Source organism: Pipra filicauda, unplaced genomic scaffold (assembly GCF_003945595.2).
Source record: "Pipra filicauda isolate LSUMZ 115617 unplaced genomic scaffold, ASM394559v2 scaffold33_size4404698_pilon, whole genome shotgun sequence".
Classification (NCBI taxonomy): domain Eukaryota; kingdom Metazoa; phylum Chordata; class Aves; order Passeriformes; family Pipridae; genus Pipra; species Pipra filicauda.
The window spans coordinates 3,081,580-3,107,055 of record NW_024104465.1 but is presented as its reverse complement, the minus strand read 5'-3'; the positions used below and the strand labels follow the sequence as shown (position 1 = coordinate 3,107,055).

At 48.6% G+C, this 25,476-nt stretch overlaps 1 protein-coding gene across 3 annotated transcripts in view; it reads right to left on the bottom strand.

Moving 5' to 3' along the window:
* TTC28 (tetratricopeptide repeat domain 28) overlaps positions 1 to 25,476 on the bottom strand; it is a 122,262-nt gene that overhangs the window by 16,522 nt on the left and 80,264 nt on the right. For all 3 annotated transcript variants that reach the window (XM_027714165.2, XM_027714166.2, XM_027714168.2), the window contains 8 exons: positions 18,511 to 19,018; positions 14,581 to 15,922; positions 13,698 to 14,221; positions 12,038 to 12,147; positions 11,691 to 11,820; positions 11,103 to 11,321; positions 8,943 to 9,108; positions 5,702 to 5,842 (listed from right to left, as the gene is read on the bottom strand). In XM_027714165.2, coding sequence (XP_027569966.2) covers positions 5,702 to 5,842; positions 8,943 to 9,108; positions 11,103 to 11,321; positions 11,691 to 11,820; positions 12,038 to 12,147; positions 13,698 to 14,221; positions 14,581 to 15,922; positions 18,511 to 19,018 — 3,140 coding nt within the window. The remainder of the gene's footprint in view (positions 1 to 5,701; positions 5,843 to 8,942; positions 9,109 to 11,102; positions 11,322 to 11,690; positions 11,821 to 12,037; positions 12,148 to 13,697; positions 14,222 to 14,580; positions 15,923 to 18,510; positions 19,019 to 25,476) is intronic.

The window sequence follows — 25,476 nt, the reverse complement described above, 5'->3', positions numbered from 1 at the left end:
ACCAGCTGGAGACAGCCTATGACATTGCTATGGAGTTTCTCTGCACGCTCCAGTGCCTGAAGTGCTGCTCCCAGTTGTTCCTTCACACGTTGCAGCTGCGCGCAGGCAGGCACGAGATGCACTGACAACTGACCACAGTCACGGCAGGATTTGCACTTGGGTTGTGCACCAACTGACCTAGTGTGCTACCAAAGGAAATATAACAACAGGCAAACAACAAGACATCAAGATTCTGCCTGCACTTCTGCCACTGCTCTGAATGTCAGCGTCGAGAGCTGATCTGGCACCCATTCCCGACATACCCCCAGGGCTCTGCACGTGCTCTCCTGGCATCAGCAGCCACAAGTTACTGCCCTGCTGAGGAAATGATGTTGCCCTATTCTGGACTCACTAATCCAGCAGCTGTGCTCCCCAGAAATGTTATCCTTGGCTTGGGGCCACGAACAACCAATTTATGTGGAAAGGGTAACTTTCCAGAAAGTTTTAGCAGGTGGGCCTCAAAGGAAAGCTAGGAAGGGAAAAAGAACATTGAACAGCAATGGCAGTGCAAGGTCTGAAGTGTAACCAGAGTCACCACTGGGGCTGTCCAGCAATGAATACAACAATCTCAAACATAAAAGGCCATCCATGAGGCAACACATGCCCTGCTGTCCTCAAAGTGCCAAATGCATTCACAAGAGGGTTAGATGAAATCCCAGTCCAGATCATGTCTGACGCTCCTGCACAGAGAAAGCTTCCCTTGGTCTCTGTGAAGCTGTTTCTCCTCTCGGATACCTTCCAACACTGTGTGCCTTTGCCAATCCACACAACAGAGAAGCAGCTCTAGTTCCCTGGTTCATGACCAGACTTACACTCTCGATCAGGGCACTGGTCTCAACGTCCTTTCTTTAAGAACGTTTACGCTGAAGAAATGCCTTGTCTCTCTTCCTTAGTTTTACCTCTTTGCCTGGATTGATTCTTGGCTATCAACACAGAAAAGAAATAAAAGGAGAAAGCATTTGCACATCCAGGAAATAAAAATAAACCTCAGCATCCAACAGTTACATTACTCAATGGGGTAAATGAATAGCTGTGTATTTGCTAGAGGCAGATATACACACACACATTCAGGTATAGTGTCTCCTCATATTACCAGATTAAGCCAACAGGGAGGAAAAGACAAGGAGAACAAAAATACTGCACTCCAGTTTACTGCTTCTCCCACTGACAAACCGGAGGCCCAGGACATACCCCAACCCTTTCTGACACACACAACACACAGACTCAGAAAACTGCCTTTTCCCCCCTCTCTTTCTCTCCTCAGCTGTGGCAACCAGCCTCCTGACCCAACTCATATCATACCTAAAACCTACAGTTCTCTGAAGAAAAAATGCTCCTATGCTCCTACCTCCCACTAACAAGGAATTTCCATCTTATGGGCACGCAGGAGTAATTTCAGAATGTCAACAGAAGCCTGGTGTCAGCCTGCCCATACCCTCTGACCCAGAGATTCCAGTGACAGTACAAGTATGCTGCTGCTGCTGCTGCTTAGAGATGCTGAAAACTCGCCTGGGGGACTTGTGAAACACAGGACCAGCACAGGCTTGCACTGTCTGCTCCCCTTGGACCCTTCTGCCCACCTCACTGCAGCACCTGAACGAGCCATGCATGCTTGGCTGGGCTCAGCTTTATGGAGCACAGATTTTAAAATCAGATCAGAAAACGAAACTTGTACAGGGGTACCCCAGTGGTCCCCAAGGACCTTGGGCCCTGACCCCCCTGAGCAGCTAGGTGCTAGCAGGCAGCACTTGCCAGCTCCACCGCCTGTGTCAAGTGATTGTCACACATTCCTTTAATGCAGGGAATAGAGGGTTGATTACTCCAGTCAGCACAGCCCTCCTGCATCTTGGTTTCCCAGCCAAGCGGCTCTAGATTTATTCCTCCACCACTCAGACTGCTTTTTATGAGAACAAAATCAAGTGAGCACCATAAATCTCTCACATCTCCTGCCCATGTGCGTGTGTACGCAAAGAGTGAGCAAATTCACAGGGGAGGATGGACAGATCTTTTGTGGCACTGGGAGCACTGGTCAGCCCATCCTTTCCTCCAAAAGCAGCCAACAAAAGGTTCTCCAGGTGGCTTGTCAGGCACCTGAGTCCAGATCCTTTCAATGTCACAAGGGGGAGACTTTGGACTCCTTTGACCGAACACCCCTTCTACAGAGCACTGGTGCTGTCTCTGGGATGCCACACTGATGATTTCTACCTTGCTCTGGCAATGTAGAGGGTCCCCTGATGCCTAAACAGTGAAATCTCTTGTTTGGAAGCCTTTGCTCAGACTCTGCAGCGCTGCTGATTTATAACCCTTTGTACAAGCAGCCTGGCCTGCAGCAAGCAGAGAAACAGCACAAACAGCCAGGGCTGTCGGCGTGTACTGCCTTAGCTCTGCTCCCGCCCTTTGTCTTGGAGATGCAGGAACAAAGCAAAGCCTCAGAGAATGAAGGAGAAACCCATGTTGTACAAGCCATGGGTCAGACCGACCTGGCTGACCGCCAGCCTCACAGGGCATGGCTCTGCCTGTTGAGGATGAGCGGCTGGAACCTAAGAAGGGAGGAGGGATTCATCCCAGAACCAGCACAGAGCTGCTCCTGCCTTAGCATTCATTAGGACTCTTGACAAGTCAAATACCCCTCATGGCCAAGCACGGCCATTGGGAGGGCTGGGAGTCAGGCCTGGTGCTGCAGTGGTCTGACAGCTTCAGGACTTCCTCAAAGAGACTCCTCCTAAATATGCAGCCCTGAATCCACATTCAGGGCCTTGACACACCCACAGTACCAAGCTGTGGGAAGCTCCAGAAAAGAGTCAGATATGAGCTCCCTGTGGATACTTTCAAGGATCTGCAATTATCCCCAAAACCCAGCAGTGGTTGCATAAAACCCACAGCCCACCCAGCAGTCTCTGCCAGGGTGGCCTGTGCATCAGCAGCTGCATCACTGCACCCCCGATGGCAGAGAATTGGCACAGAAAGGACTCCCCAGCCACTGCTGTCCCATCTGCCTGGGCCAGCCAGCCCCCCAGGTACACCCCCGTCCCTCTGCACCAGAGGCAATCAGCTGCATGGTTCTCCAGAGGGAATCAGCTGCACGGTTCTCCAAGGCAAGATATCAGGCCCCTGAGGCCAGGAACAGGCTTCAATGACCCCAATCACCCTGCCCCAAGGAGCAGAGAAAATAGAAGCTGCAGTAAGACATGAGCCACTGTGACTATCTTGGTGGCTGTATCGGTGGCATCCTCAGCTCAAGACAGCTGTTTCCCAGTGCTGAGATCACTGCAGTGTTCTTCAGTGCTTCTTTCTCCTCTGAAGTCCATTTTTTTCCCAGAAGTTCCTTAAGTGAACTGCCAACCCTCCAAGTTTGCTTTCCTAAGCAGAACTGCCAAAAAATCATACTATTCTCTCCCTAAAAGCCAGGTTACCTGATGACAGCAGCCAGAGGGCACCTGTGCCAAATCAAGGGCTTCCCTTCAGTCACCCATGTCTCACCAGACACAAAAACTGGATGTCTCCAAACAGTCCCAGCATCTCCACAGCCTCATTTTCTAACACAGGACCTTAAGAGCATGTGCAGTTCCTGTGCATGAGGGAGCTTGCACTGGCCCCAAGCCATGCAAGCTCCCCTGAGGATGTCCAGCACGCAAGCACAAGATGTGAACATGCATTCAGGCCCCATGTGAGGAGTGCAGGGCCTGCCTTGGCAGTAGAGAAGACAAGCTCTCGTTCTCAGCTCTAAGCAGGCCCCACTTGCCTTCGTCCCCTGAAGTGCAGAAGCCAAAGCAAACAGACACCACACCTTCACTTGCTGCTTGCTGGCCACAGTTTTACCATCCTCTGAAGAACTACAGCAGCAAAAATCTGCTCAGCACTTACCCACAGCTGCACGAACTAACTCCAGCACAGCTGGCAGAACAGCTATGGCTGTTCAGAGGTGGGAAGCTGGAGTCTGGAGCTGCAAGACCACAGCTTGTGCTCTAGGTACCCACTGCATTCTGTTGCTTAAAGTCTAAGAGCTTACAGTTCCTTGTTAGAGCTCTAGGCCAGTGCACAGAAGTACTGCCTGATCCCATTTTATTTCTCACCCTGCTCTCTTCTACACAGATGCTCATCTGCTTCTATCCCGAAGCTCCAGGGCTCTTGCAAGGTTGTTTCCTTGTTTTCCCAAGCTCAGTGTGCTGCATGCCATAAACCACACCACTCTATACAGCTTAATTATTAGGAATCAGCAGTATAGCAAGAGGCTATAAGGTTAATGTTTCCTACAGTGTCCCTCTAGACTGTGTAGCTTCCAGGTGTCTCACCTGTGAAGCCGGACCAGACATTAAAGCAGGACATTCAAAGGCTTGGGCAGGACCGCAGCACTTATCCTGAATTCAGGGCTCAGCAAACCAGGTGCAAACAGATGTGGCAGTGTTGGCTCTGCCCCCAGGGCTCCCAGTATGCCCCCCCTCCATGAGCAAAGTGAGAGGGGTAAGCAGGGAGGCCATCCAGCAACATCTCCTCATCTCTTCACCTCAGTGCTCACGGCAAGAACATCATAAGTTCATCGCAGCTTCTATTGCTCCTCCTGATGCTCTTTTGAGGGTGCTTTTAGTTAAGTGCCCAAGCTGCCCCATCCCTGGGCTTCTCCTAAGAGCTGCAAACCTGACAAGACACCTGAGGTAAGCTCCTGGGTGTGGATTCAAAGTAATGCACGTGGCTCCTATGGAGCAGAAAGACAGAGATGCTGCATGGTTGGCCTCCGCAATGCTCCTGAGGATTAGCATTCCCTGGAGCAGAATCACATCCTACTTTCCCCTGCAATCAGATGGGCAATCTCTTGTCCTTCTAAGCCTGATGAACTAGCAAAGCATGTCAGCAATTCTGGGGATCTGCCTGTGTGATCCAAAACTAGCGAGTGCTCACAGTCCTTCATCGGCGCAACAGCTTGAACAAATACGCATGTGGATTCTGGAAAGAAAACCAGGCCAGTTGCTGGTGCCAGCAGGCAGCTCCCAGTTCCATGGGGATGCTGTGACAGCTCACAAGCTCCAGTGGTGGCTCACAATGCTGCAGGCTGATCGCATTTGCTTTTCCAGCTGAGAAAGGCCTGGGGTATCCTGTGCTCACAATCCACAATGGAGCACAGATCCAGCCAGAAACCCTGGGTTGCATCACGCAGCCCCTCTCCACACTGGAAAAATTCTGTCTTCAATTTTCCTTCCGAATGATTGCTCTAAGCCCTCATCAGCAGAGTCATGTGAGAGGCTGAGACCTGAACAAGTTGTAAGAGGCAGAAAATGAGTGGAGACTCTGCAGATAATACAGTCCTGTAACTCTGGAAGCACAGCTTAATCCCAGCTAATCGGTACAAGACTTGAGATCAACAGAAACAAGTATTTCCATAACAAGTGCACAGGAGAGAACTCCAAGCCCCACACCTCACACACAGCAGGGACAGGACAGAGCTCCCCTGCAATTGCCCAGTCTCAATTCCAGCGTTTGGCCAGGAAAAGGGCAAATATGGAAGGGGTGCTCCTCGGGACAGTCATCAGTTACAACTGGGACAAGTCCTCACTGGCTCTTCCCTCAAGCACTGGCACTGACTGCACCTTAACTTGCAATTTAGAGAGAAGTTTGTCACCAGGATGCCTCCTGCTTGCTGATCCTCACAGCAGTTCTGCATTCTCACCTGTTCATCATGTTGTTCCTGCTGACCATCCTCAGGAAGCCAGTTGGATCAGTCATTGAGTTCAGCTTGTTATTCATCTCCTCAAACTGCTGGTCCATGATATCCCCAGCTTCACTCTCTGTCTCGCTGCTGGCACAGGCTCTGCGAGGTGAACAGCGAGATGAAGGGGTCATTGATGCAAGACAGAACAACAGCTTGATGAAAAATGCTTGGCCAGTTTGAGAGAAAATGTTTTTCAAACACAACCTCAACCAAATGCTAATGCCAAATTTTCTCTGGCTTGGTCACCTCCTTCTGTCAGGCATACAAAAGAGTAAGTACCAGCCGCGTATCCTCCTCTTCCAGGCATTCCTAAAGGTTTAATGAGTGGCACACAGGGATGGAAGTGCAGGACCCAAATTCCAGGCACTGCAGGTAGGGACTTCTAAAGCTGTAGCACAACACTGAAAAACTGAGTTTGCAGGAAACACCACCTCAGCCCTTGATTTGACTAAGAACATGTGTGAGAATATCCTTCTCAGATTTCCACAATAACTCCAAGCTCTGCATGCTTCCTTCACTGGCAGTGTGACATAGCAGAGGGAGCTATGTTGCTACTCCTGTTATACAAAGAGGGAAAGCACAGAACTATCTCCTCTATCAATGCCACAAGTGCAGCAGCAATACAGAGAAACAGCCCAACAGTTCTAAATTTCCCTTCTCCTGACATTAATACCTAAATCTTCTCAGTGCAGATTTTCCATCTAACTGTTAGCATTTTCTCTTCTTTGTAAAAGCAGAAGGTAAACACAAATGCTGTAGGTACATTTTTAACAATCTTTAATCTAATAAATAATCTGTGTATTATATGGCTCTCCTGGTTCCGACCAGAACAGGGTTAATTTCTGCAGTAGCTGGGAGAGGGCATGGCCTGGAGGTTATTCTATACCACCTCAAGCCATAGGCAGGGGAAAGTGACTCTTCTGGGGAGAAGGGGTTCCTTCCTGGTGAGTAAGTGAGGCGGAAGGAGCAGCAGTGGGGTGGTGTGCCTGTGGGTTGGGCTCAGTGAGCATTTTGCATGTGAATCACTTTCTTTTTTGTACACTTCTGTTATTAATATTGTTGCTGTTACTGTTAGTTTTCTTGTTTCATTGCTGTTTCCAGTAAATTGTTCTGATCTCAACCACGAATTTCACCTTTTGTGCCTCCAATTCTCCTCTCCATCCCCCAGGCGGAGAGGCAGAGAGAGGGGGAGAGCCTACTTCTCTCTCAGTGAGAGAACTAAACTGGGGAGCACCATTCCTAAACCACAGTAATGGCACATCACATTTGTACACTTAAGCTAAACCTACTATGCTACCTACCAAAGCCTCCTCGCATCTCATTTCTGTTTCCTTTTGGGTTCCTGACAGTTTGGAGCCTCTCCTCAAGGGCATGTTTCCCAATAAAGAGCACAGGAATTAAATGAACACACAACACATACTTGTGCAGGCAACTAGAGCTGTCCCTCTGTTCCTGTATGGATATTTTGTCAGTGTACTTCCAGGTCAATGTGACTTACACTCTGGTAAGTCCTGACAAAAGTCAATCACTCCACAAAGACTGAAACAGGGCTAGCTGAAGCACAGGCAGGGGATAAAAATAAAAAAAAAAGGGAGGGAAAGATTGTCAACAGCTGCCCCCTGCACATTTTTTCTCCAGCTGCATGCATGCTTAGCTTTGAGTCCTGGCACAGTTTGGAGTAACACTCACAGTGGGTATTTGCAGCTCCTTAAAGAGGCAAAAGTCCTGAGTTCATGAACTCAAGAAAGCAGGTCACATGCTCTCCCTAAAGAGAGTAGAGTCTGTCCTAACACAAGTTCAACCATGCTTTAAAATCCCTCACACTTCTTTTTTTTTAAGAACACATTACTTTCCAGTCTAATTAGACCAGCTGAAGGGAACCATTTCCAGCAGTGTGGAACTGAACACCAAAGCGAAGTCCTGATGAGACATCCCGTGTGCACCCTTTCCTCTCCAGCATCCTTAACCAAAACCATACCCCTACCATCACCAAAAGTGAGGAAGAAGCTGACATCTCAGTAAATTAGAAACTCATCCCAGAACCTAAAGACTGAAGGACTGCCTTTGCCAGGAGGAGAATCTGTGGTGACAAATGTTTAACAGAACTGAAAACTGTATTTGCCTGTCTGCAGGGTAAGACTCAATGATCAACACGTGGGCTTGGATGTCACCTTCTGAATCACAGAACTGCTTTGCTCACACATCTCAGTGCTGCAGAAAAACGGAAAACAGTTTAAAAGAAGACTAAAACATAGTATAACCTCAAAGATCCAGTGCCTTCACTTCCTCCAATTCCAGGGGCTGGATAAGAAATCAGCCACACGTTCAGCATTTACGTTCGCTTTGCACCCGCAGTGAACTAGGCCTGCACACGGCTGGTGTGTTACTAACACACTCCAAGGCAAGCCATGTATGACAACACAGCAAGGTTCACTTACAAAACCAGGTGAACTGATGCCACATCCTGGTGATGAACCTGTGCATGGCATTCCCAAAGAACACACAAGGACAGGGACATCGCCAACTGTCCTTTTCAGACAGAAGCATTCAGAGAAAAACTACTTGTAAAGGTCAGCATAGAAACTGTTTTCATACTCATGAAATCAACAAAACAAAACAAACACAATGAGAGATCATGAGATTGAGTATAAATAAGCAGAAAAACCTGACCTGCGATAAATCCATAGGATAAAAACATAAGAAAACACAGTTGTGGGACCTATCTGAGTAATGGATTGCAGTAAGGTTCCTCCCTCTTTGCTGATGTTCATCAGATGGATTAATTCACTCTAAATTATTTACTCAGTCATAGACAAATGGGAACATACTGTGGGGGGTGGAGTTCCTATGGTATTTGCAGTTTTTCAAAGCAAACCATTGGAACAGAATTAATTACACTGGAAACTGTAAGCAGGATGAAATCTGTGCATATACAGTCAGACATGGCACCTGCCTCCTCATCCAATCTATACATTCACCACCAAGTACATGGGTTCAGACCTTATTTGCATGTATATAGAGTTGCTTGCCAGTAAAATAGCCATGGATACAAAGCCATTTTTTTGTTGCTGCACTGAAAAATTGCCTCTTTCTGACTCAGTTCTCAGGCTTCTCAGCCAATAAGCTCACCCCAGGCTATTACAAATCCAGGCGGGAGAGTGGAAACCAGGATGTTAGACCCCCCCCCATCCCAACTCACCGGGTATAGTAGGAATCCACTCCCAGAGCCTCCCGCACGCTGGAGATGTGCTGCTCCAGTGCCGAGTTTGTCAGTGTCTGCAGGGTCACGCTGTTGGCTTCATGGAAGTCCCCAGCATTTTCTGTCAGGCTGTCACCCAGATAATACTCATGGAATTTCAGAATTCCTGCAAGGCACCAGAATCAGGAGGTTATTTCTGCAGGGCAGGAAACAGTGTTGCCAGCAGATGTCTAAGAAGACAGCAGGGCCCCAAGCATTTGGCATTTCCAGCACAACTGGGGCAAAGTGTTTTGTGCCAGGTCTTCGCCGGGCTTCTCCAGCATCTCCAACCTTGCTTTTAAAATCTGGGTTTGTTCTTTGCAGATAATGGCCCAAAGGTACAAAGGCAGAACAGAGCTTTTATGAGATGCTCAGAATGCCTTTACTACTGCAGCACTCATATAAATTATAAACCAGATCTTTCATACAAGCCCCTACCAGAGTAATTCACATTTCAAAAGATGCACATGAAAAACACCTATTAACAGCTTCTGACATTAAGTGGACACACAAGGCTCAAATGCTGAATAAGAGTGTTGTTACTACAGCAGAACCTCCTCACATCACACACAGATTTCTCATTTCACTCATATACATGAAAATACATTCTATAAAAAGAAAGAAGATGGATTAAAGCACGGTAAATTATTAAAAGATAGCATTCCACAATGGGTAAACCAGATAAAGGCCACTCACTGTTTTGCTGAGAATTCAACTACTAGTGCAGATAAAACCTTCCTCCCCTCAGACTGGTCTATGCTTCCTGATATAATTAATTCTGCAGCCTGTGATCAACAGTAAAAGGCTGCTCTGGATGCCTTGGCAGCATCAATTATTAAACCAGTTAGGAAGAGCAGAGGAACAAAGAATAAAGCAACTCCTCCTGCAGCAAACACAGCAACAGCCCAGAGGCTCTGAGGGTTCCACCTCAGTGGGACAATGACCTTGGGCTGCCACTGAAGCTGCTCTCTGCATCAACGAACAAGAGGTCACCATGGCTAGGCTGGAGTCACTACTGAGGAGCTCCCAGCAAAGCTTCTTGAGCAGAACTCCTGAAGCCCCACCACAGCCCCTCTCCTTCCCATCACCTGACAGAACCTCAAGAGGCAGTCACAAACCCACAGGCTCGAAGACTGCAACTGCTTTTCTACAAGACCCAGTGGGCAAGGAAGAGACTGATCATGAAGACCAGTGGCAAACCCTACACTTGACCCGTATAATTTTAATAAGCTCATTTTGACAGTGATACTGTAGAATTACTGGCATTTTATTGTGCAAACTGTAGGCCTGAAGAGCCAATTAGTGACTGGATGCACAGCAGGACAACCCCATCTTACATTCAGACATGCAACATTACAAACTACCCCCAAAAAGTGGCTCTTCCAACGTCTTTCAACTCATCTAAGTCAGGCATGTGTGAGTGTTTGCTTTCCTTCCAGAAGCATTTTTCATGCAATCTAAATAGTGGGTTTTATCTCTTTAGCTTTGTCGTGGTGAAGGGCTGCAATTATTAAATTATATCCAGAAAGAACTCATCAAAATTTACAGTCATCGCTTTATTAGATAATGAACAACAGCTGTCTGCAAAAAGCAATCCTCTTCAAATTAATCCTCCTTGCTCCTCTGTGATAAGTGTTTCCACATTCATGTGAGGATCAGGCAGCTCAATGGCATATCAGGAAGTGGGGATGCCCTTCTGTTTTCTGCAATCCACTTCAGTGAATAAATGTCAAAAGCTTTAGAAGGATAAAGCATAAAAATATAATTAAAGTAGAGATTCTTATGTATAGAAGATTCTCACTGAGTCAACATACTTGGAATCTCATTACTGCTCTGCTCTGCCCTGTGGGAAATACATACAGAAGGAGGCTGAAAAATGGAAATATTAAATACTTGAAACATTTCCATCTCCAGGTGAAATCAAAGCCCTGAATAAGCACTTCTGTGTCATTATTGCTGTGGCTATGCCACAGTTTTTAGTCTATTCTGCTTTAAGGTACTAGACAGAAATTATTCCTTCCTACATTCACACTGTTCCCAAATTAATTTCTAGCTACAAATGGTACAATTCTCCCTTTGTAAGGCCTGTTCCCAGGCTCTCCTGTCCACAGAGGAGCTCACCTGCCCCAGGAGCCAGCAGCCAGCTGTACAGATAACCTGCAGCCAATGAGTAGTAGAGAACAAGTCCCCTCTGGCCATTCACAGTCTCCAGGACCTGGTCAAGGGTCACTGGAGAATAGGGATCTGAGTCCTGCTGCCCAGTCTGACGTTCCACGAGCAGGTCAGCAAATGCCCTCGTTCGTCCTCTCTCTGCTACTGCCAACGCCTCATCGTGGTGACCTAAAAAGACAAAGCCATCTCTCAGACCTGATACAAGTGTGGTCTGCAGTGCTGTAGGCAGGGACAGGGACAGCTGCTATCCCAACCCCAAATGAAACCTGGGGAAGCAGAGTCACTTATTTCCCAAAAGAGCAGTCTCTGTATTGGAGTACAGTCCCGCAGATCAGCTTTGCTGCGGGCGATAACACAACTAGTCACAGAAAGGCAAATCAATGGAGGAAGCAAAGCTGGACACCCCTACTGCTGCCCTGGCACAGAAATGCTGTGCAGTGCCAGACAGCTGAGGAGCAAAGGATGAACTGTGAATGCCTCCCTGCAACTCGTGGCATGAGCCTGAGTTCAGCCTCAGCATCTGAAGGCACCTCTTACCCAGACTGACAAGCACCCGCTGCAGGGCCTGATAGGAGGATGTCTGCAGGTCGAAGAGTGACAGCTTGTAATCTGTGCTCAGCTGCACCTCGTGTCGGATGGTTTCAAACAGTGCAGAGGCCCGGTAGAGCTGAGAGGGAAAAGAGCCACAGTGAATTCCTGACAGACACAGCACAAAGCAGTGGCTGGGAAGGCGGGAGGATTCAGGGCCAGCATCCCCTCCAGCAGGAGAGGTCTGGCTCAGACCCTTCCTGGGACACACCAGACGTTTCCTTCCTTAAGGACAGGAATGACCCAAAGGGCTTGGATGCCACAAGCCCTTCAGCACAGGGCAGACCATGGTATACCTGGTGCTGGGACTCCTCCAGGTTCCCACTTGCCCAGAGGGAGAGGCCAAGGCCGTGACGGATTTTTGCTTCATCTTCCCTGCGTCCCAGCTGTTCTGCCAGTCTCAGTCCTGAAAAGGAATCGGTGAGAGAGTGCCAGAGGGGAGAATGGGCTGTGGCAGCCTGGCAGGCTGCAGCCTCAGTCCCGCAGGGCTCCTGTGCAGGGACAGCCATGGAGCTGCCCACGCTGGGACAGCAAGCAGGGCAGGGGCAGCACCAGGATGGTGAGCAGGACAGTGCCAGTGCCAGGCAGATGCTGCTGGCCCTTGCATCGGCACCAGCCTGAGAGGTGCCTCAGTGAGACAGACATTTCCACAGACCGAGACCTCTCTAAGCCAAGTTAAGGTGCCATCCCCTGAGATACTCCCAGTAAGCCCCTATCAGGGCTTTTAAACTCTAAAAGCCACACAAATAAACAAAATCACACTGAGCTGCCGAACACTGCCAGAAAAGATGCCTTTTTACACATTACTGGCTTGTTTCCTATCAGCTCTCCCCAGCATTCTGGCAGGCTCTGCATGGCTTATGTGCTGAGCCAGAGCACAGGGCAGGGGCCTGGCCTGAACGACTTGGAACTCCTTTCACTTCCAGCAGCATGTTTTGTGTTGTCCCTGCTTCCCCCATGTCCCTGCTGACAACAGGGACACCTCCTCTGAGGCACCTCAGGTTTCCCCTGGCCTGGGGAGCAGGGCCCTGGCTGTCACCATGCAGCTCAGCAGCAGCTAGCATTCCCAGGCTTTGCAGGAATTCTGTGGTACACCAGGAGAAGGAGCTATGTTTCATTTCTCCCCTTCCAACAACATATTGGAATCCTGCCAAGGTCAGTTTCAGGAAAACCAGACTAACTGATGTAATTAATCCTTCTGCCTCCAGCTTTGTACACTCCAGCTATACTGCTCATCTGCTCCATCAGAGCCCACACCTTGATCAGCTGGAACCCCTTGAAGCGGCACAACTGTCAGGCCAGCGCTGACCCAGCGCTCAGCAGTGGCAGATGGCTTCGGGACACCTTGGGCTGAACCTCCCTCACCTCCCTACCAAACACCACTTGTTTTCACTCACAGTTTAGAGGACACTCACCCACCTGGTCTCACTCCCAGGTGAACACAGAAGGAAAAGCCAGGTGGCTACCAGCAAGGTATACATCTGTTTGAGTTTGAGACCTCTCAGGATCTCGGGACCTCTCAGAATCAGAGGGATCCCTTGTGGTTTTCCCTGAGTCAGTTCCTGGAATTCAATACTGTTTATAGAGAAGTTTTACACCATCCAGGCTCAGGCACAGATGACCTTTACACAGAGACTCTGCCAAATAGAGTCCAGATTCATGGTCTGAGGCAGCTGAGATGCCCCCAGGTAGGCACAGATCATGCTTTGTCTACAGGACAGCAGGAAGGCTCCAGCGGAGATGGCATGCTGACCATATCAGCCCTCGGACAGCTACTCACACAGATGCTCAGCAGGAGCTATGGATGTCTGCAAGAGCTTCTGCACCAAAGACCACTAACAAACACACCCTCTTAGTGCCATGCTCACAGTACTTCACCCCTCCACGTCTTCAGGTCTCCCTTCCACCCCTTCGACCCCATTGCTGCATGCTCTGTTGTACAACTAAGCCTCTTACCTTCCTGCAGATACATCACAGCCTGAGAGTAGTTCTGTAAAGCATGGTGAGTCCTCCCCAGGCTGCTGTAAGACACAGTTTTGGCTACAAGGTCGTTCATTTGCGCCGCAATGCTGAGGTGCTGCTCCTGATAAACCACCGCCCTCTCGTAGGTGCCCAAGGACTCGTAGGTCAGGCCCAGGTTGCCGTAGGCCCGGCCCTGGCCAGCGGGGTTGTTGGTCTCCTCAGCGATCTGCAGGTCCAGCTGGTGGTACTGCAGGGCGGTCTCGTACTCGCCCATCTGCTGGTAGACCCCGCCGAGGCCACAGGCAGCGTCGCTCTCCAGGGCTCGGTCCTTCATCTCCCGAGCGATGTTCAGCTGCCGCTCCAGGCAGGAGATGGCTTGCTCATAGTTTCCCAGCTGGCTATGCAGGCTGCCCAGTTCCCCATAGGCCTGGGCTTTGTTAAATGCCTCCCCCAGCTCATGTGCCACAACAAGCCTCTTCTCAAAGCACACCAGAGCCTGCTGCAAACTTCCCATAGCCCTACAAGGGAAGAAAACAGCAGTGTTTATTTTCCCAGTATTTCCTTGAGAGAAGATGTTTCATTGTTTCCCCTGGAGGCCAGTTCAAACCTTTCAGACAGAGATGAATGCTCTACTCAGGAGACATTCTCACCACCGTCAAATCAACAGTGCTCCTCCTACCACCCCATAAACTTTTCCCCTTCTTTGCACAGAGCAACATCAGCTTCATTATTTGAGCTGGCAGCACAGTCTTTAGCACCCAGAGACTAATTAACTCCTCTGTGCCTGTGTGCAATGGCCACCAAACACACCCCCCATCAGTAACACACCACATCCATCTGTACTTGTACTTCACTGAACACACGTGCAGCTCCTTACCTGTGCCCACTGCCCAAGCCTCGGTAGGCCTTTGCCTGATCTTGCATACGGTTCAAGCTCTGAGCCACAGACAGGTACTGTTCATAATACTTTATAGCTTCCTCAAAATCTCCCAGAGCCTCATAACAATCTCCCAGGTTCCCATACGCTCGTCCCCGATCTAACACGGATTCATTCCCACTGAGCTGCTGCAGCATGGCCAGCTGTTGTTCAAAGTAGCCAATCGCTTCCTCCATGACATTCATGTTCATCTTGGTAATGCCCATGTTACCGTAGACTTGGGCTTCGATGCTGGGGTCCTTTAACTTCTGCCCCAGCTCCAGCTGTTCTTCATAGCACTTGAAGGCCATGGTGTACTTCCCAAGTGACATATACACTGCAGCAAGGTGACCGTGTGCTCTGCATTCACCCGGCATATCCCCCAGCTCCTGATACACCTCCAGCTCCTGCGTGTGGTAACCTAAAGCCTTGTCACACTTCTGTACCATCCTGTATGCAGAGCCCAAGGCTGCATAGGCACTGGCTTCCAGTCTCCTGTCTTTAACATGATGGGCTAAGCTCAACTGCTGCTCATAAAATTTTATTGCACCATGTATGTCTTTCTTACAGACAAAAATATCCCCCAAGTTCCCCAAGGCTCGGAATTTGGCCTGGGAATTGTTCAGAGACTGTGCCAGGGACAAGAGGTACTTTTGACACTCCTCTGCTTTGCTGAAGTCCATCAAGGCTTTGAAGGCCAGGCCCAGGTTGCAATAGGCCTTGGCTTGGCTCAGCTTGTCATGCAGATCCTTTGCTAAGGCAAGATCCTGCTCATAGTACTTAACAGCTTCCTCGTAGTTCCCGAGGCAATAATGGGCATAGCCAAGGTTGTGGCAAACTTTCCCCTCCCCTTCCATGTCCTGCAGCTCTGGGGACAAGCGCAGGTACTGCTCGTAGTACGGGGCCGCCTGCACGTACTCTCCCCGTGAGCAGTGGAAGTTTCCCAAATTGCTGAGGGCCCGCGCTTCGCTCTGGATGTCCCGCAGCTCCCGGGCAATGTTGAGATGATTTTGGTAGTGCTGCAGGGCACGGTCATGGGCACCCAGCGCCTGATAGGCAACTGCCAAGTTCCCATGTGTGGACGCCTGAGAGGCACGGTCGTTGACCTCCATGGAAATCTGCAGCTCCTGCCGATGGTACTTGACAGCCTGGTCGTACATGCCAAGAGCGTTGTAAGCGTTGCCCATGTTGCCGTAGGCCCGGCCCTGGGCCGCGTAATCGCTCAGCTCCTGCGCTATGGACAGGTGTGTCTTGTGCAGCCGCAGCGCAGTGTCGTAGTCACCTTTCATCTGGTGAATGATCCCTGAAAAACAACAGAAAGGAGCTCAATGAACACGGTTCCCTGCACTAACCCTCTGGAGCATCTTGCACACCCGGACTCCCAGCAGCCCAGCCCTTTCCCTGGCTCTCCACCCCAAGCAGCCCCATCCCTTTCCCCACAGCACCAGGCCAGATGTGGCCCTGGCACAGCTGACAGGGCACAGCCCTTCCAAATAAACTGCCTCTTTGCTTCTAACAGGAAAATCCCGGGAAAGGTTTTATGTTACACGTGAAGCGCACATTCATCACAACAACTGCACAGTTTGGCCTTATAAAATTGCTTTTTTTTTTTTCCATCAGTGATATCTGGTGGCTCCAGAGCTCAGACTCAACACAATGAGCAAGATGGCATTTGCAGTTGCTTTTCAATTTCAGTCGAATCATCTTGCATTTGTTATGAGACATGGGAACAGGAGCTCTGAATCTGCTGATGGTATCACCTATGCTTCAATAAAACTGCACTAACAATGCTCGTGGCTACTTTGTTAACACTTACGAACAGGCCTGGAGGTGCAGAAGCCACGGAAGGAGGCCCTGCAAATGTTTTCTGACATTAATTGCAAAAGCTTCAAGAGAAAATATCTGGCATCTTTGGGCAACATGGCGAGCATGTGAAGACAAACACAGAAGTTCTCTTGGAACTGCAAAGAGGCAGCACTAAGAGACTTTAAACTGTGTTCTATTAATAATGTGCAGTGTCCTCTCTCCATTGCAATGGGAACTGCAGAGGCTAGAAAGCCATGTCTCCACGTGGAGCCTGGGTGTTTGGAAAGATTGACAACCTGAGACTTCTGGTTAAACTCCACATCTCCTCATTGTGAAGGGCTGATAGCTTGTGCCTCAGCCTCAGCCCATCACCTTCTGCTCACCGTGGCCCAGAGCACAGGGTATGTCCCTGCTGAGCCCTGCAGCAGCTGGGCTCCATTACAGTCCATGTCTGCCCTGCTCAGCACTGGATAGTACACTTAAGGGTGCTTTCCATCTACATCAGGGAGATGCAAACAGAAAATGTCTGTTGCTTCAGCAAAGAGGCCAACTCTAACATTCTGGCCTGGAAACACACATTTAGATACATTTGTTTTTGCCTGTCAGCATGGCTATTTTGATGAGGTTTTGTTTTGCATGTGGATTAGATGAAAGAGACAATTAAGACTTTTTAATTGGTACTGGATGCATTTTAAACAACAGTAATAGTCTCAACAAGAACTGCATGTTCTCTTTCTCCAGTATAACTTAACTCTGACAGAGAAGACAAAAAATACAGCCAAATAACAGCTGAAACGTGAGACCCCGCACTCAGACGCAAGGAGAACTATTCTAACACAAAGTGGGGAGTGGCTGAGTCAGCATACCAACTGGAAGTTATACTTAGGCTTAAATCCAACACAGAAAAACATTCTCTGCTGCACCAAAACTCTTTTTTCTTAACGAAAATTTCTGGAATTACATGATGAAAGCATCGTTAAATCCAAAGCTGCTGTTAAGATTAATAATGACATTAAGATGAATTTTCTGGTCCCGACTTGCTAAGCTGGCCACAAGAACTTTTGCCCCACAAACCTATTTTGCCTCACAAATCTGCCCCAATTTATGTAAAGGAGGAGATTTGCAACACTAATTAAAAAGCTGGGACTCTTTTGTTTTCCCCAGTTTCCCTTATCTTCTTATTCAGCTCTTGAAGATTCAGCTACTAAGAGAAATTAAGTAATTCATCAAGCTCTTTTCAATTACCTGCTGTTGATAACATCAGAGTACAATTAGCATCTACAAATGAACCAAGTGCCAACTGCCAAGCAGAAACAGGAGCTAATTTACCGCGTGGGGCAGCCTGCAAGAGCTGGGATTCAGGGACTGCCAGCAAACACATATTTTGTTATCCCAGCACCAGCCCTGCTCTGCCATTCCCAGCCAGCTGAGAACACATCCTGAATGACAGCTGGAGCATCGGCAGCACAACTGCCACAGCCATGGCAGAGATGGAAACGTATCCTTGGTCGCTCCCACATCTGGCGCTGTGAAGCAGCAGCAGGACTGGGCTTCACTTGGATGTAACTCAGTCCCTCCCAGCCTGCCAGCAGCACGCCAATGCCGCTCCTTAGGAGAACAGAAGACTCCTACGCTCTAGTATTTCAATATGTACATTCTGAAAACAAACTTAGTTAGGATTTGACCCATATGTCTCCCAGCTTACAAGGCAGCAATATATCGACATATCCAGCTGACAAGCTCCCAAAGAAATGGCCAGGTAACAAACCATGTCACTACTTGCATTAGTGCAAAAATTACATTTATTTCGGACTCCTGAAGAGGTCCTCAAATGCATTTTATCTTTTCATTTCCCTTTTGCTGTGAGTTTGTGCTTTCTAGTGCCTTTTTGAGGAATTTAATAATTGAACATGGAATACATTACAGCAGCACACAATCTGCCAAGGGTCTGTTTAATTTATTAAGGCAGTCTGGTGAAACTGGGGTGACTAAGAAGACAGCACAAAGCGGACCTCCTGCATCCTGGCAGCAGCTCTGATAGTCTCAGCATTCCCTGACAAACTCTGCTCCATGTCAGGGCCTTACCTAGATTGGAGGAGGCTCTGCCTTCAGCAGCTCGGTCCTGCAGGCTCTCAGCAATGTGCAACTGCTCTTCATGATACTGCTTAGCCCTCTCCAGGTCCTGCATACATCTAGCTGCATGGCCCAGGCCAGCATAAGCTCGCATCTCAATGGCCTTCTCCTCCAGCTCCTGGGCCAACTCCAACACGTAGTTGTGGTAGGACATGGCTTTGTCAAAGTTCCTGCGGTAGTGGTAAGCACTGCCCAGGTTGCTGTAGGCTCGAGCTTCCTCCCGCTTGTTCCCCAGCTCCTTGGCAATCTTCAGATGTTGTTCATGGCACTGCACTGCGTTTTCGAAATCCCCCATTGCAATGTACACTGCTCCCATGTTGCCCAGCTCCCGCGCCTCAGAGAGCTCGTCTTTGGACTGCTTGGCGAGGAGCACACACTGCTTGTGGCTGGCCAGCGCGTTTGGGTAGTCCCCGATGGCCGTGTACACGTGGCCCAGACTGCTCAGTGCTGAGGACGCTGCCTGCAGGGGTAAGAGAGGCAACATAAGAACAAAGCATTCATGGAAACAACTTGGATGGCCCTAGTTGTAGAAATCAAAACCACAAGAGGCCATCCTGAAGAAAGAATGTGACTACCTGCTAGAAAACCAACTCTCTGCAGTTCTAAACCCCTCGGGGCAGCTAAGGTGGAGGCAACAGGAATGTATGGGGTTGACTTGGGAGGGCATGCCTTGGCTTACCTCTTTCTCTGAAGTGTGCAGTGTGCATGTACCTGGCAGAGGGCAAGGACAGCACCTCAAACATGCAGAGACCACTGAGGAGATGGAGAGAGTGATTGCTGCAGAAAACTGCACTCCGTGAGCAACCCCAGCTGTCCACAAAGCAGTGCCTCCTCCATAGGCAGCCACACCTCAGGTCACCTCTCATGGTTACTGTAACACCTACACCAGGTCCTGCTAACTCAGCAAACCATCCAGTATATGGCAGCTCTCAGGAAAGCAGATAAATAATGATAGTCACCTGCAGATATCACTGCAAACAAATGCCTGCTCTGTCCACTCTTCACGCCGTAAGTTCACATCAAAGCACCAGACTCCTGTGGACTGAGGCCAAAGCAGTGCCAGAGAGACAGCAGCAGAGTGCCCAACTGGACACAGCCACACTGCAGGCTGAGCCACCACGAGGATCCTGCAGTCTCTTCTCTCCAAGCTTAACAGCCATTGGATACCTGCTGCTGGAAAACTGACACACTTGCAGCCATCACTCAACTGGGAGGAGGGAGATACCTCTGCAGTTTATCTTGAGGTACCAGTAGGCCACTGCAGTCACCAACATCCTCCCGTACCTCTGCTTGGCCAAGCACACTATGCTCCAAAAGCACAGTTCTTATTGAGCAGCATCAGGGTCCTGAGCCCCAGACAACCTTGGGACTACAGCAAAGACAACACTATTTCAGCAGCTAGAGCCTCTGTCCCTTGGGCACATCTTACCTAAATACAGCTCTTTGAAAACTCGAGTTCTTACCACCAAAAAACAGCTGTATTTAACAAGACAAATTATCTGAGAATCAGATTCTTTTGCCCCCTGCATCTCCTAGGACACAAGCCTGCCTTCCACCTGGTAGAGCCAGAGCACCCAGCCAGGCAGCAGGGCAAGGAGCCAAGGGCAGGGACGTGTTCCTTCTGCCCAACACACACCTGCTGCCTCAGCAAGGCTGCTTGCTCCTGTGTCCTGACCCTGACTCCTCTGTGATTCCTCCATGTGCACTTCCTTTGCTACCCAGCTGCTGCTGTGACCCAATTCCAAACCTCCAGAAAGGAGCTGTCGGGGTGAGGGCAGCAGCCGGCCGAGGGCTGCAGCTCCCAGTGGGCAGCACTGGTGGCGGCCCCAGCCCCTCCTCGGCACAGGCTGGACCAGCTGCTCCCAGTGCAGACACAGGCAGAGCTGGGAAGGGGGTCCTGCTCCATACTGGTCAGACTGGCTGCAGGCTCGGGGCATTTTGGAGTGGCTCTTGAGCAGCGCAGTGACCGAACTTCTTGGCTGACACCAGCGAGGGGAAGCTCTTACAGGGTGTGAGGGGGCCTGTTTGGAAGCTGCTACAAAACCAACATAAAAATTGTTGCTCTGAATTTTAATCCATTTTTACAAAAATCTTCATGAATGTTAATATACACAGAGTACTGAGTCATTTGTAACCTCACTAGGGAAAAAACCTGAAAGAAACAGATACATGCAGCCACCTTGCTCAAGCCCAGACCAAAATATTGGCCCACTACAGGCCTCAAGGTCCACTGGAGCTCCCTTCTGCTGGTGAGCAACGAGCCTGCTGGAATAAACCAGCAGCACCACCAGCAAAGTCAAATCTGGCACAATGCAATCAGAACTGATCCAGCCTCAAATAGTTCTGAAAGACTGGCCACCAGCAGCAGGAGCACTTCTGGTATTAATGGGAAGAGAATGGAAACGTCTTTCTGGAAAAAAAACAAGTCAAGGAAATCTGGTGTCTTCTGGGGCTGCTAAAATAAAAAAAGTGGACATCCATGCATGCAGATTGCTGAGGAGATGAGCTCTGGCAAAGAGCCATCAGGCAGAAACTTGCATGATGTAAATGGACTATGGCTGGGGAAAAGAGGCATAAATGGAAAGCAGCAGATCTCAGACTGTCTGTGCACAAGAAAAACCTGACAGAAGCAGAGATTGCTCATACCGCACATGGGAAGAAATCTTTAGGATGTCTCCTAGAATGGGAAGCAGATGATAGGAATTCAAAATTTGTGAGGCTGGAAATGTTTATTCCCAGGGCTCCTAATCCCTTTGCTCAAGAGCATGCCCAGGCTCGCAGTAAAGACCCAGAATGAAGGGTACAAGCTTGGCAACCATTCTCAGGGCATGCAAAGACATTTGGCTCACGTGCTTGAGTGCCCAGGACTGGATCGTCCAAACCAGGATGTGGGAGGAGGGCAAGTGAAGCAGAAAAGAAAAATAAGTAGAAGGAGACAAAAAAGAGAAACAGAAAATGAACAGTGAAGGGTTGACAAAAAATAGCCCAACTTGATTAGAAAGCTAGGGCTGTTTTCAGACTCTGGGCTGTGGCTCACACAGACAGCCAGAAAAAGCAGGAAGGCCACCTCTACCCTCTGATGTGTCCTTCACTCCAACACTCCTCACGTTTTATTCTGCAGCAGTTTCCACTGTTACCTGATCTGAGAGCAGCACTTCTCAATCCTCTTGGAGTCTGCATGAGCAGAGCCCTGTGGCACTTCTGGCTTTCCCAGGTTGGGGTTGGTTCTCATGCGCAGCAGCAATCTTCCAGCAAAATCAGTGTTCTCTGTGCTCTGGGGGCAGTCAGGGGAGCTTGCTCTTACAGCAGTGTTTAAGAACAATTTAGTGATAACATCTGCTGGGGGACTCCAGTGGCTCACTTCAGGGGGTTAGGAATAGGATTCCAGAAGATAAATTCATCACTGTATATTTAATAAAATCCTCCACAAAACAGGATCCAGTGGGAACCCCAAGTGACTCACACACTGGGCCAAGAGGGATGGGGTGTTCCCACGTCACTGGCAGAAGAGGCCCAACATGGTGGGGAGAGCACAAGGCTGACACATGTGAAACACACCCTAGCTCTGCTAGCACAGACCTCTGCTTGGTGGCAGGCAGGGTGATGGGAGACTACAGCACCATACTAGGGGGGTTTGCATTAGCAAACAAAGAAAATCAATGCTTTATATATATGACAAAGACAAATTTCACAGTGGGGGTTGCTTACACCTCCAATTAAGCAATTTATCACTATAATAGAAAGCAGATTCTTCTGCCACTGAGCTGAGGCACAGAAGGGAGTTCTGAAACAGGTTCCTAAGTGTTCTCTTTTCTCAGGAGCAACAGCCAGTTCAGGTTTTTCAGATGAGTAAGGCAGTCTGATGTTAAGCACATGTGCATCACAGAATGACCACTAATAGGGACCTGGTGACTTGGAGAGATGCCTTCCTTAGGCATTTCATTTTTGCCAGAGAATGGTCATTTCCCAATCATGTTACATTTAAAAAAGTCTTCACCTGACTGCACGGCCTGCTTAAATAAGAACACACTATAATCATTCTAAAATACAATGGGAAAATGCTTAGCCTGGTATCTCACTCTAAGGTAGCCATAATCCCCAAACACAGACACCGATCAGGACTGATCAGAGATCGAACATGCCCTTGCATGCTGTTTCTCTCCACTTCCCCTCTCCCTCTGGGCATGGGGTAACAGTAGCTTGACCCTGAAGATGCACTGGAACTGTATCCAGCAGATCAGCTATGCATATTCATCACAGCTGTACTGGGAACAGGAACGCTTCTATTAAGCCTCATCACTTCCTCAGAATCCACCAGTATTCCACAGTCCGGCTTGGGGAACTACTGATTTATGCACTAAGACAAGTCTTACACCCAAATACAGAAGGTGCCCCATCAAAATTCCAACTTGTCCTTTTCTCCTCCCTCAAAGGCAAGGCTGATGTGCCAGTGTCACATCCAGCTTTTCCCTTTGTGTGCCACTCTTTTGAAAATAGGAAAAGAAGCAGCAGGTACTATCTTCCTCTTATACATGATCTGTACACAGAAAGAAGGAATGGATTTGCTTTTAGGTAACTAGTTCCTGGGGGAAAAAAATACATTGAAATCAATACTCCTGTCAAATCCAATTTATTTGTAGAAGACCTCAGTCTTTTACAGAGACACTATCAAAGAACAAACCCCAAGAAAGCCAAAGCCATGGAACAGAAGCACTAGTATGTGAAAGCCTGAAAGGAGCTTGTAACTACTCCTAACTGAAAGGGAAATAACCAGGAATAAATGACACAATAGAAAGACTCAAAATATACAGCAGGAAGAGATGGTCCCAGTCCTCACTCAATTAATGGGTAAAATCCACAGCTCTGCAGGTGTCAGAGACCTGCTGCTCATGATAAAGGCTGCCATGGGCTGTGCTGACAATCACACTCCCAGCCCACTCTGTCTGTACTTGCACAGGAAAATGGTAGTGTTTCAAAGGACTTCTCATTCTCCCTGTTCCATGGTAAAAGCATCACACAAAGTAAATGAATCCAGGCAAACCTGAACAGCACCGTGGCTCAACTGCCAAGCCATTCACAGTCAGTATTCTTCCTGAAACCAAAGGCTTCAAAGGGAACACTGACTTTCAGCCTCTCGTTTGGAGATCAAAATAATGCTGCTCCAGTGGAAAATCCATTGACTCCACCTCCTCCATTACTGTTTAGGAGCAAGGTGTTCAGTTCTGCCTAGAACATTCATAAAACCAAACCTGAGCTAATCCCTTAACAGAACTGCAAACAGTTTTGACCAAGTTAGCAAGGTTTTGATGGAGAGCAGAAACAGTGACTACCCCACACCATTTCTTAAGAATAAATCTGCCCGTCACTCATACTGACCAGGCTGTTCACATTCACTGTGGGAGCTGGAGGAACACCCCTCACTGTGCAGTGCTGGGGACCCAGGGGTGGGGCCTGCCTTTCTGGGTGGGCTCTGCAGTGCTCCACTCATTCCATAAAGAAGTCACATGAAATACACCTGCCCAGGAACAGTTTAAATGAGACCTCAGCATCGAGCCTAAGCATCACTTGAGGTTCGTGTATCTTTACCCCAAGTAGCCCAAATTTGTTCGTTTTCTGAACATAGTCTAAAAGGCTCCTGTGTGCAATAACTTAAGGGAGGATAGCTGACTTGACATGTTTAGTGGTGATGTAAGAAAAGAAGCCCTCATTTAAAACCACAAGCTCCTCTGCGATGGTGACACTGAAGAGTGACTCATGCCCTGGTCAAAGTTAGTCCTGGAGAATAAGCCAGCAAGTCACAAACTTGGATCTCACAGGCCCACAAAGAGCACAGAGCAGCTCTTTGTGCAGGCAAACAAAACTCCAACTCCTACAGCAGCATGTCAACTTGTGCCAATCCTTGCTACTCTTTTTCATAAGCTGGACACCTCTCACTGCAGACTCAATACAGGGGAGAAGGCCTTGGCTGAGGTGGGCCTCTGGAAACCCAGAGAGTGCTGCTCCCAGAGCCATAGCTCTTGCATAAAGTTTCTGCTTCATTTCTTTTACTGCAGCCATGTCCAGGCCTCAGCAGCATGCTGGGATTTGCAGTCACTGTGAGAGGAAAGTAAAACCAGAAGACTGCATTTTTTTCAGCTAAAATCCATGTGCTGTGGAGGTCAAATGGGGACATTTAAAGGAGATCCTCAGGAAGTATTACATTTCCCTCTTGAGTCACAAGTCCAAACAAAACAAAGCATATGGCCTTTTAGTGCATTCCCAAATTTCCTGCACTGGTCAGATTTCCCTTTGTTCTGCTTAATCCTATCACATTTGAACCAGACTAACCTATATGAATCCAGTCAAGCTGACTCTAAAAAAACCTGCTAAAGACAGAAAGAGAAAGGTAAAAAAATTAATACTCTCTGATACGTATCCAATTGCTGATGGTCAGCTACTAAGGCTGATCACATCACTGAACTCATCCTCTCGGCCATGCAGGTGATTCAGGCTGAGCTGTAATGCAGCACTAGTGGCCTGCAGGACCCACAATTCCCAAATGAAGTCATATGGCAAGTGTTCTCCCAGCAGCTGGCACTCAGCCTTCATCCACTAATTTCTTAACCAAAGCTCTCAAGTAGTTTCCCAACTCTTCTCTTAAAAAAGCTCACAAAGAGGAATCTCTTTGCTGTTTGATACACCCTAAAGTCATCATTCCTGCACTTCTATTAGCAGTGGCTGCATTAGCCACTAGTACAGATTAGCAATTAGCAAAGTACTCCTCAATCTGTTACTTACTTCCAGTAAGATGTGATAAAGCCATAAGAAATAAGGCAAATTCTCCTCTTACTCCTTCCTGTTCATATTGCTACAGGCAGCAGATAACCCACTTCTGGTAGACAACTGTGTAATAAATTATTTTGAAGCAGTGGCTTCACT